Source organism: Lampris incognitus, chromosome 9 (assembly GCF_029633865.1).
Source record: "Lampris incognitus isolate fLamInc1 chromosome 9, fLamInc1.hap2, whole genome shotgun sequence".
Classification (NCBI taxonomy): domain Eukaryota; kingdom Metazoa; phylum Chordata; class Actinopteri; order Lampriformes; family Lampridae; genus Lampris; species Lampris incognitus.
The window spans coordinates 54,618,899-54,630,893 of NC_079219.1; the positions used below are offsets into that span (position 1 = coordinate 54,618,899).

General features: G+C 48.5%; 1 protein-coding gene across 2 annotated transcripts in view; it reads left to right on the top strand.

Moving 5' to 3' along the window:
• The window catches only part of glipr2l (GLI pathogenesis-related 2, like), a 13,035-nt gene extending 1,727 nt beyond the window's left edge, over nt 1–11,308 (top strand). The window contains exons 2-5 of one of the 2 annotated variants that reach the window (XM_056286600.1): nt 5,872–5,980; nt 6,810–6,913; nt 8,083–8,160; nt 10,562–11,308. In XM_056286600.1, the coding sequence (XP_056142575.1) occupies nt 5,872–5,980; nt 6,810–6,913; nt 8,083–8,160; nt 10,562–10,725 (455 nt within the window). In that variant the 3' untranslated portion in view covers nt 10,726–11,308. The remainder of the gene's footprint in view (nt 1–5,871; nt 5,981–6,809; nt 6,914–8,082; nt 8,161–10,561) is intronic. The other variant, XM_056286601.1, reaches the window with a different exon arrangement.
• The last annotated feature ends 687 nt before the right edge of the window (nt 11,309–11,995 follow it).

Consider the following 11,995-nt stretch of genomic DNA (forward strand, 5'->3'; position numbering starts at 1 on the left):
CCTGTTTCCACTGATCATCCTTGAGATGTTTCTACATCTTGATTGGAGTCAACCTGCAGTAAATTCAATTGATTGGACATGATTTGGAAAGGCACACACCTGTCTATATAAGGTCCCACTGTTGACAGTGCATGTCAGAGCAGAAACCAAGCCATGACGTCAAAGGAATTGTCTGTGGACCTCCGAGACAGGATTGTATCGAGGCACAGATCTGGGGAAGGGTACAAAAAAATTTCTACGGCTTTGAAGGTCCCGAAGAGCACAGTGGTCTCCATCATTCGTAAATCGAAGAAGTTTGGATCCACCAGGACTCTTCCTAGAGCTGGCCGCCCAGCCAAACTGAGCAATCGGGGGAGAAGGGCCTTGGTCAGGGAGGTGACCAAGAACCCAATGGTCACTCTGACAGAGCTCCAGCGTTCCTCTGTGGAGATGAGAGAACCTTCCAGAAGGACAACCATCTCTGCAGCACTCCACCAATCAGGCCTTTATGGTAGAGTGGCCAGACGGAAGCCTCTGCTCAGTAAAAGGCATATGACAGCCTGCTTGGAGTTTGCCAGAAAGCACCTAAAGGACTCTCAGACCATGAGAAACAAGATTCTCTGGTCGGATGAAACCAAGATTGAACTGTTTGCCCTGAATGCCAAACATCACGCCTGGAGGAAACCAGGCACCTCTCATCACCTTGCTAATGCCATCCCTACAGTGAAGCATGGTGGTGGCAGCATCATGCTGTGGGGATGTTTTTCAGCAGTAGGAACTGAGAGACTAGTCGGGATCGAGGGAAAGATGAATGGAGCAAAGTACAGAGAGGTCCTTGATGTAAACCTGCTCCAGAGCGCTCAGGACCTCAGAGTGGGGCCAAGGTTTACCTTTCAACATGGCAACGACCCTAAGCACACAGCCAAGACAACGAAGGAGTGGCTTCGGGACAAGTCTGTGAATGTCCTTGAGTGGCCCAGCCAGAGCCCAGACTTGAACCCCATTGAACATCTCTGGAAAGACCTGAAAATAGCTGTGCAGCGACGCTCCCTATCTAACCTTACAGAGCTCAAGAGGATCTGCAGAGAAGAATGGGAGACATACTCCAAATATAGGTGTGCCAAGCTTGTAGCTTCATACCCAAGAAGACTTGAGGCTGTAATCGCTGCCAAGGGTGCCTCAACCAAGTACTGAGTAAAGGGTGTGAATGTACATGCAGTATTTCAGTTTTTTATTTTTGATAAATTTGCAAAAATTTCTACAAAACCTTTTTCACATTGTCATTATGGGGTATTGTGTGTAGATTGATGAGAAAAAAACGGAATTTAATCCATTTTGGAATAAGGCTGTAACATAATAAAATGTGGGGAAAGTGAAGGGGTGTGAATACTTTCCGGATGCACTCTACGTATATTCAGCAAGTGGTGGACAAATGTAAGAAGGTACTAAATGGGATGAGGTGTTTAGCTGGAAGTGAATGGGGGGCAGATAGAACTGCTTTGAAGGCCCATATACACTTGGCTAACCGGGTCAGTATTAGATTATGGGTCAGCAGCAAACACCTCTCTAAAAAGAAATAGATAATCTACAGTATCAGGCTTTGGGGTGATGCACAGGTGCATTTAAAACAAGCCCAACAGCAGCATTACAGGTGGGAATGGGAGACGTGCCACTAGGAATGAGAAGGATGCCGCTATCCTTGAACTACCGGGTTAATTCACAGGGCCGTAGTCGGGATCATCCAACACTAGACACTGTAATCTCTTGTTGGGAAAAGGAGGGGAGGGAAACAAAAAGCTTTGGCTGGACAATGACATGGAAAGCAACAGGACTTGAAGTAAATCATTAAACATTAGCCCAACAGGGCCTTTGCCAGCAACACACCCTTGGATACTTCCAGGCGCCACCGTAGATTTCACACTATTCGAAAAGAACAAAGATTAATTATGACTCACATACCATACAGGCGTATATTGATAATTACCACAATTGGGTCCGGATTTATACGGATGCATCAAAAAGTTCAGTAAATAAAGTAGGAGTAGCAGTTATTGTTCCAGAATTTCATATTAAAGTAGGGAAAAGGATCAATATCAGTATACGTGGCAGAAATGCTCGCCGTATTGTTAGCAGTGCAGTGGATCGAGGAAACAAGACCATTGAGAGCAATTATTTGTTCAGACTCAAGTTCATCGCTAGCCAGTCTACAATACAGTCATTCAGACAGCAGACCAGACATTTTAATGGAGGTACAACAAACATTATACAGAATTCAAGTGATGGGTCTTACAGGATCATTTTTATGGGTACCGGCACACATTGGCGTTGAGGGAAATGATGCAGCAGATAAGGTTGCAGAGAAGGCTACAAAAAATAATCGCACTGATTTGGTAGTTACGTTAAGCGAGGCAAAAATAAAGAGCATTATTAAGCACAGGGTGAAGGAAAGGTGGCAAAAGCAATGGCAGGAAGAGAGGAAAGGACGACGGTTTTACACAGTTCAAATGAAAGTGGGAGAAATGAGGTGTGCAGGAAGGAAGAGGAGAGACGAGACCATCATTTCAAGACTCGGGTTTGGACACACTGACTGGACTGAACGGTACACTTTTCAGAACAGGCAAACACGGTACAGGCAGATGTGACTCCTGTGGGCAAGAAGAGACATTAGCGCACGTTATGATATATTGTCAGAAATATGAGGCAGAAAGAAGGCGTCTGACTCAAAATCTCAGGAAAATAAAAATACCATTTGATTTAGTAGATATCCTACAGAAGAACTCAACTGTTGTAAAACCTTGTTTCAGTTTCTTAGAGTAACCAATTTCATTAAGAAGGTTTTGGGGGGGGTAGCGTAAATAGTAGACAGTCTGATCCAAACTCCATACCGGATGGTAGCGATAATGCACCAATTCGTGTTTGCCAACCGCCAATAAACAACAAAGAAGAAGAAGAAGCAGAAAACAATTATAACAACTTCTCTACAGACACAACTGACCATGTCTGCGGTTGGGAAGCCGGATGTGAAGAGTGGGGTAATTGGCCAAGTACAACTGGGGAGGAAAAAAAGGGAGAAAACAACAACACAAAGGTCCGTTATTGGGATGATTTGCCGCTTCCGGTGTGGGAAGATGGCGGCGCAAATTAACTTTTGCAGCAGCTTCAACCAGTACCGTCCAAGTGTCTTTGTCCACGTCTGCGTCTTAATTTGTCTTCGTTTGATGGCTGGGAGAGCTTGGTCTGCTGCGTCCTGTGGGCCCAGACCCTGCCTGGAGCTGCGCCCGAAGAGGTAACGCCAAGGGCGGTCGACAGGACGCGGAACCGGGGCAGGCTAAGCTAACTGCTAGCCCATGCAGACCGGCAGTCCCGATAACACTGAGGGCGGTCTGGCGGCGGCCTCGCCTGGCCTTGACTGTGTTTTTAGTGTCGTCGTGTGGAGTGCGGGGAGGTGTGTCGAAGGTGTCTGGATCAGCTGAGGGAGCCTGGTCTGCTGCGTCTTGTAGGCCCAAGGACCACGGCCCTGACCGGAGCTGCACTCGAAGAGGAAACACCGAGGGTGGTCTGACAGGACGCGGAAGTGGGGCAGGCTAAGCTAACTGCTAGCCCATGCAGACTGGCAGTTCCGACAGCCATCCTGGCTGACGTTTGTTCTCCTGGACAGTGAATTTTTTTTTTTTATTATTTTTAGTTTAGATACAGTGGCTTGCAAAAGTATTCATACCCCTTAAACTTTTCCACATTTTGTCACGTTACGACCACAAACATAAATATATTTTATTGGAATTTTATGTGAAAGACCAACACAAAGTGGCACACAATTGTGAAGTACAAAGAAAATTATACATGATTTAAAAAAGATTTTACAAATAAAAAACTGAAAAGTGCGGTGTGCAGAAGTATTCAGCCCCCTTTTCTCTGGGTGCAACCAATTGCCTTCAGAAGTTGCCTGATGATTGCTGAATGATCGAATGTTGACCTAATGACTAAATAGAGTCAACCTGTGTGTAATCTAATCTCAGTACAAATACAGCTGTTCTGTGACGGCCTCAGAGGTTTGTTAAGAGAATAGTGGGGAGCAAACAGCATCATGAAGTCCAAGGAACACACCAGACAGGTCAGGGATAAAGTTGTGGGGAAGTTTAAAGCAGGGTTAGGCTATAAAAAGATTTCCCAAGCTTTGAACATCTCACGGAGCACTGTTCAATCCATCATCCGGGAAATGGAAAGAGTATGGCACAACTGCAAACCTACCAAGACACGGCCGAACAAGGAGAGCACTGATCAGAGATGCAGCCAAGAGGCTCATGGTGACTCTGGACGAACTGCAGAGATCCACAGCTCAGGTGGGGGAATCTGTCCACAGGACAACTATTGGTCATGCACTGCACAAATCTGGCCTTTATGGAAGAGTGGCAAGAAGAAAGCCGTTGTTAAAAGAAAACCATAAGAAGACCCGTTTGCAGTTTGCCAGAAGCCATGTGGGGGACACAGCAAACATGTGGAAGAAGGTGCTCTGGTCAGATGAGACCAAAATTGAACTTTTTGGCCTAAATGCAAAACGCTATGTGTGGCGGAAAACTAACACTGCACATCACTCTGAACACACCATCCCCACTGTCAAACATGGTGGTGGCAGCATCATGCTCTGGGGGTGCTTCTCTTCAGCAGGGACAGGGAAGGTGGTCAGAGTTGATGGGAAGATGGACGGAGCCAAATACAGGGCAATCTTGGAAGAAAACCTGTTGGAGTCTGCAAAAGACTTGAGACTGGGGCGGAGGTTCACCTTCCAGCAGGACATCGACCCTAGACATAAAGCCCGGGCTACAATGGACTGGTTTAAAACACAACATATTCATGTGTTAGAATGGCCCAGTCAAAGTGCAGACCTAAATCCAATTGAGAATCTGTGGCAAGATCTGAAAACTGCCGTTCACAAACGCTCTCCATCTAATCTGACTGAGCTTGAGCTGTTTTGCAAAGAAGAATGGGCAAAAATTTCAGTCTCTAGATGTGCAAAGCTGGTAGAGACATACCCCAAAAGACTTGCAGCTGTAATTGCAGCAAAAGGCGGTTCCACAAAGTATTGACTCGGGGGCTGAATACTTTTGCACACCGCACTTTTCAGTTTTCTATTTGTAAAAAAAATTTTAAATCCTGTATAATTTTCTTTGTACTTCACAATTGTGTGCCACTTTGTGTTGGTCTTTCTCATACAAGTCCAATGAAATATATTTATGTTTGTGGTCGAAACGTGACAAAATGTGGAAAAGGGGTTAAAGGGGTATGAATACTTTTGCAAGCCACTGTATATGTGTCACTTTGGATATAGGTGTTCTTGTAGTTCTTGTTGTTTTTGGATATGTGTTTTTGTCTTTGTGTTGCACTACTGTGGGCTGGGGAAAACAAAGTGTTTCTGATTATGATGATGGGGATCCATTATAATCCTTACAGCCCTGGTCCTGCACAACCTGGTGCATGGGTCCTGTAGGGGGGTGAGTCTGGACCTGGTGGTCCACTCAGCTGACCGTACCACTCTCTGCAGGGCTTTTTGGTCCTGAGAGGTGCAGCTCCCATACCAGATAGTGAGGCACCCTGCAGGATGCTCTCAATGGCACCAGAGTAAAAGGTTTTCTGGCTCTGTGGGGAGACACTGAACTTCTTCAGTTGCCTGAGGTGATGAAGACGCTGCCTCACCTACTTCACTAGAGTGTCTGTGTGACGTGTCCACGTTAGGTCCTCAGTGATGTGAACACCGAAGAGATAGTGTCAGGCCTATACGTTGTGACTGAATATTCAAACGTGAGTTTTCAAGTTGCATCATCACGTCGCTGCTGAATTCAATCTCTCTCTCTCTCTCTCTCTCTCTCTCTCTCTCTCTCTCTCTCTGCATCTAAGGCTCTAAGCAGTTTGCTGATGAGGTGTTGCAAAGCCATAATGAGTACAGGAAGAGGCACCAGGCGCCGCCGCTGAAGCTTAGCAGCAAGCTCAGCAGGGATGCAGCCCGGTGGGTTCACACACACACACACACCCACACACGAATCAATCAGCAGGGCAGTTCACATCAGGCTCTTTGTCAAATCAGTGGGTAGCAGCATGACAGGTGAAAGCAGTCAGATGTCTTCAGTGCACCCATGAGTGTTGGTTGGTTTGTATTCCGTCTCATTAACAGTTAACGGGGACAATTTGTTCATGGCTGACGTCTTAACTTTTCATTCAGATTAATTTCAAGCACTGATGGATGTCCAACCACACATGGTCATGAGCACCGTCATTACCAATTAGGTTTACAGAAGTGATTATAAAGAAGTTATTACTCACCTGACTAAGTCTGATGATGCTGCTCAGTGCTGCAAGCTGTCTCGCTTAAAGGAGCCTTGAACAGTTTCTGTGAACATAATTATTGGTGCAGCAGCAGCAGCGATATCGACCCGTTGCCATCTTGAGAGTTTCTGAGCAAGAAACCAAGGGTTTGAATTCCAAAGCATCTATGATATCCAGTCATGGAAAATTAGGTCACACACGGTTCATAAGTCGCTCCTATTTATTTCATCTCTTACTATTTTGTGAGAGAAGGGACGTTAACTTGGCCCAATAACCGACTGTGAGCTTCATCCTCGTGTCTGGAGGACAGTTTCCCTCCCAGTAATGTTCCAAGTGTGTTGGCGGAGTTCACAGGTATGGCAGCGATGGAGAGCGTTGACATCCACAGGACTGCCAAGAGGGCGCTCTCTGGCGTAGTGTGTTTTACGTGTGTTGCGTCGGCTTTGGTACACAATCACAGAAGAAAACTTAAAATGCCCTCAATTCACAACTCTGTCCTTCGCTAACCATAGCTATGCTGAAAGCCTGGCTAGCACGCGGATCCTGAAGCACAGCGTGGAGTCCAGTAGAGGAAACTGTGGAGAGAACTTGGCGTGGGCCTCCTATGATCAACCAGGTACACACACATGGAACACACACACACACATACACACACACATACTCGTACTTATGTCTTTGTGAGGACCCTTCATGGACTACATTCATGCCCTAGCCCTTACCCCTATCCTCAACCATCAGACGTGCATGTCTAACCTTAACCCTTACTCTAATCCTAATCCTAACATAGACCCTTAAGGAAATGAGGACCGGCCAAAATGTCCTCACTTTGCAAAAATGTCCTCACTCTGCTGCTTAAAAACTCAACAAGTATACAAGAACACACACACATTCTTTAACTCTTTAGTCTTCCTGATAGGTCCCCTGATATATTTGCAGTGTATAGCTCACGTATCAGTGGGCAGATGCTGCAGGTGTAAATGTGCTGCAGTTGCGTTTCGGTGGTTTCTGAAATGCGACGTCTTCATCTTTGCACCGTTTTTGCTCTCACACTGCCGTCCTGATATTCTCTTCCGTGTTGTGTTGACCGTTGCACTGACTCGCGATATCGGTCACATTTTCTCATAATGACTCACTGATATTTCTGCACCTGTTTTCATGTCAAGCTCCACGGTTTCTTTCTGCAGGACTTGCCTGTGGCACCGCTGTGAGAAACACGTTTTGCTTTATTTGTATACTTGTGTGGCCAAAATAACAATGGTCAGACTTGGCTTGACTTTATATAGCATGTTCTGGATTTCCTGACCAGCGATATATATATATATATATATATATATATATATATATATATATATATATATATATAATAACATTGAAGTGACGATCCAACCTGTTAGTTTAGTCTACAGAGTGTGCGGTAAATACTTAATGCAGACTTGTCCAGGCCAGTAAGGGAACAGCTGGGAACTATTTTCCCCACTCGTCGCTCCGTGTGAGAGCTCACATACTATGACTCACTGCACAACTATGTCTGCACAGGACAGTGTGATTTATAGAAAAATACAAACATAGGGGGAAAAAAGCGACTTGGGTGGAGACATTGTGACGTTGTGTAGCACTGGGTGACACAGAGTTCAACACAGCGGTCCTTGCAAAACTTGCCACAAAAGGTATTGTTGGATTTGGAGGTGCTGCTTTACTGGTTCTACAGCACAAACGGCTTTCTCTGATCCTGCCGGTGGTGCGAGTACAATGTGTATAATGAACCTCTTTGCATTGTGCATTTAGGGAAGGATGTGGCAGACCGCTGGTACGACGAAGTGAAACAGTACAATTTTAACCGCCCTGGGTTTTCCTCTGGCACCGGTGAGTAGGCGACAGGCTGCTTCCCCTTTATTTCATGTTCGGGTCAGCGTGTTTTAGCGATCAGCCACGGGGAACCTGCGGTCAAACAAACCCAAGACCTCTGTATAGCTTCCAAGCTCTTTTCTGCACTTCTCTCCAACTCTCCCTCTCTCATTTCCACTGTGGTCTGCCTGTAACAACTTGCTCCTTGCCCCCGGAGTTACAGAGCGAGACTTCTGATCCAGGTTAGAAATTGACTGACAGCTAGTATGTAGTTCCCAAATACTTCTTTAACAATACATTGTACAAGTGGCGGCACGGTGGCGCAGTGGTTAGCGCGGTCGCCTCACAGCAAGAAGGTCCTGGGTTTGAACCCCGGGGTAGTCCAACCTTGGGGTCATCCTGTGTGGAGTTTGCATGTTCTCCCCGTGTCTGCGTGGGTTTCCTCCCACAGTCCAAAGACATGTAGGTCAGGTGAATCGGCCGTACTAAATTGTCCCTGTATGTGTGTGGGGGGGAGGCCCTGTGATGGACTGGCGGCCTGTCCAAGGTGTCTCCCCGCCTGCCGTCCAATGACTGCTGGGATAGGCTCCAGGATCCCCGCGACCCCGAGAGCAGCAGGATAAGCGGTTTGGATAATGGATGCATGGATCTATATAGTTACATGACTGATATTGTGACTAATGCTCTTTAGAGTCCTCTTACAACATTCTGGGCCCATTAGTGTAATACAAGAGCTCTTTTCTGCTGTGTTTACACCATTTACAAGCTTGATGCCTCGTTCTCGTTTTTTTTTTTTTTTTTTTTTTTGCCTATATCCAATTTCTTTATTGGTGGCCTTTTTACATCTACTTTAAAAAGCGACCCGTACCCGACTCCTTGCTCACACCATAACTCTTGGGTACAACCGGCACGCCCACACCAGTTTGGTCCCTGATGAGGAAGTAAACAACCACATGAGAACGCCACGTCATTCAGAATGCCACGAGAGTGTTTGATAGCACCACGTTTTGAATGATGTGCGATTCACAAGGACCTGAAAAATCTCACCTGTGTGGTTACATGAGATATGCATCCGATTCATCTCCACATATGAATGTGGTCAAAATAAGACCTGAAAATATCCGATTCCCTGGGCTTTTTCCCTGGCTACGCGTCCATAGTGCAGATCCGATCTCTGCCAAATGTGAGCTGGTTGGTGGCACAGCGGTTAGCGCGGTCGCCTCACAGCAAGACGGTCCTGGGTTCAAGCCCCGGGGTCGTCCAGCCTTGGGGGTCGTCCCAGGTCGTCCCCTGTGTGGAGTTTGCATGTTCTCCCCGTGTCTGCGTGGGTTTCCTCCGGGTGCTCCGGTTTCCTCCCACAGTCCAAAGACATGTAGGCCAGGTGAATCGGCCGTACTAATTTGTCCCTAGGTGTGAATGTGTGTGTGTGTGTTTGTCGGCCCTGTGATGGTCTGGCGGCCTGTCCAGGGTGTGTCCCCGCCTGCTGTCCAACGACTGCTGGGATAGGCTCCAGCATCCCCTGCGACCTTGAGAGCAGGATAAGCGGTTCGGATAATGGACGGATGGTTCACTTGTAGCAGGCGGTCTAAACAAGGCCTTAATGGAGAGAGAGCTATTTGTTGTCCCAGAGGATCATATCGTGGTGTGCAGCAGTTGGCCGGTATTGAATTCAATTTAAAAGTTTCTGGGGCGTCCGCGTAGTGTGGCGGTCGCTGGTTCGATTCCCCGCGTTACCTCCGGCTTGGTCGGGCATCCCTACAAACACAATTGGCCGTGTCTGCGGGTGGGAAGCCGGATGTGGGTATGTGTCCTAGTCGCCGCACTGGCGCCTCCTCTGGTCAGTAGGGGCGCCTGTTCGGGGGGGGGGGATAGCGTGATCCTCCCACGCGCTACGTCCCCCCTGGTGAAACTCCTCACCGTCAGGTGAAAAGAAGCGGCTGGCGACTCCACGTGTATGGGAGGAGGCGTGTGGTGGTCTGCAGCCCTCCCCGGATCGGCAGAGGGGGCGGAGCAGCGAGCGGGACGGCTCGGAAGAGTGGGGTGATTGGCCGAGTACAGTTGGGGGGAGAAAAAAGGGGGGGAGGGTTCTGCTCAGTTAGTGCACACCTTATCGATGGGAAGACGGGACTTGGGTTGAAAAATGCCGGAGTGTTTCTTTAACGGGTTTCTGAAACACTGGGCGGTGCAGCAGCGGGTGTCTACTTCAGCAGCAGGAAAGGAAAGAAGTGAAGGGTAAGAAAAGAAAATATATATGTAGATGCAGAGCAAGAAAAGAGGAATTAAGATTTCTACGAATCTATAAATGTTTAGAGAAGAAGTGTATATGTACTTGCCTGTCTTTAACTTTGTCCTTCTTCTTCTTCTTCTTCTTCTTCTTCTTCTTCTTCTTCTCTGTTGTTGTCTCTGCTCCACCGCCCAGGCCATTTCACCGCCATGGTGTGGAAGAGCAGTACCAAGTTGGGCGTGGGCAAGGCCATCGCGTCAGACGGCTCCTCTTTCGTGGTGGCGAGGTACTTCCCGGCGGGCAACGTCACCAACCAGGGACACTTTGAGAACAACGTCCTCGCAGCCAAGGCCACTTAGAAAGTTTGACCCAAGGCAACAAACACTGATTCAGCTCCCGCGCGCCCCCCCACCCCCCAAAAAAAGACGCTGAAGCTGCTGTCAGAGACTGCCCACTACACGATACCACTCAGGAGAGCCCCTCCTCCCACCCCCCCACCCCCACCCCCACCCCGCTGTCCCTCATGCACTTGCATGTGATCTGAAAGAAACCTGTGAGTGTGACATTCAGGAGGACACAACCGCTAATGTCTGTCTTTGCTAACCAGCGTTTGCAGCGGCCGCGGGGGGGTTTGCACAAGCGGCGCCCGGCGGCGAGTTCGCCCGTGCGTTACTTCATACACGCTGACGCGTCTTCACGTGCTTAAACGAGTCGTCGTCGTCGTCGTCGTCGTCCGTCCGTGGTTGTGCGGCAGTGGGAGCTGCGGGTGGACACCTCCGCCGCCGAGAGACGACCCGGGAAGTCAGCGAGTCGGTCCGCGGCCTGTGTTTGCCTCTTTCGCACTTCTCTAAACAAACCTTGTTTTCATGGCTTCCTTCCCAGGTGTGTGTGTTCTTTTTTTTATATCCTAACCAAGTTTAAACAATAAAAGTGTGTGGTTGTTGCGTACACGTGTGCGTGCTTGTGCCGTCGCTGCCGAGCAAACAACATGACACGGGAGGCTGGTCATTTCCGAGTCAGGGAGCCACTATTTGAAAAAAGGTCACGCCCTTTTTTGGGGGGGAGGGGGGATTTTTTTTACCCCTTATTCTCCCCAAGTTGTATCCGGCCAATTACACCGCTCTTCCGAGCCGTCCCGCTCGCTGCTCCTCCCCCCCCCCCTGCTGACCCGGGGAGGGCTGCAGACCACCACATGCCTCCACCCATACATGTGGAGTCGCCAGCGGCTTCTTTTCACCTGACGGTGAGGAGTTTCACCAGGGGGGGGCGTAGTGCAGGGGAGGATCACGCTATTCCCCCTAGCCCCCCCCCCCGAACTGGCGCTCCGACCAACCAGAGGAGGCGCTAGTGCGGCGACCAGGACACATACCCACATCCGGCTTCCCACCCACAGACACGGCCAGTTGTGTCTGTAGGGACGCCCGATCAAGCCGGAGGTAACACGGGGATTCGAACCGGCGATCCCTGTGTTGGTAGGCAACGGGGTAGACCGCTACGCTACGCCATCCGCACGCATGAAAATTGGTTTACAGTATTTGTTAAATCGTTAGCTACTCTTACTGTCAAGAGGAAACTCTGCTTTTACAGTGGGTCTAAGGGGCGTCTCCAGGGGGTGAGGACATCCGGGGC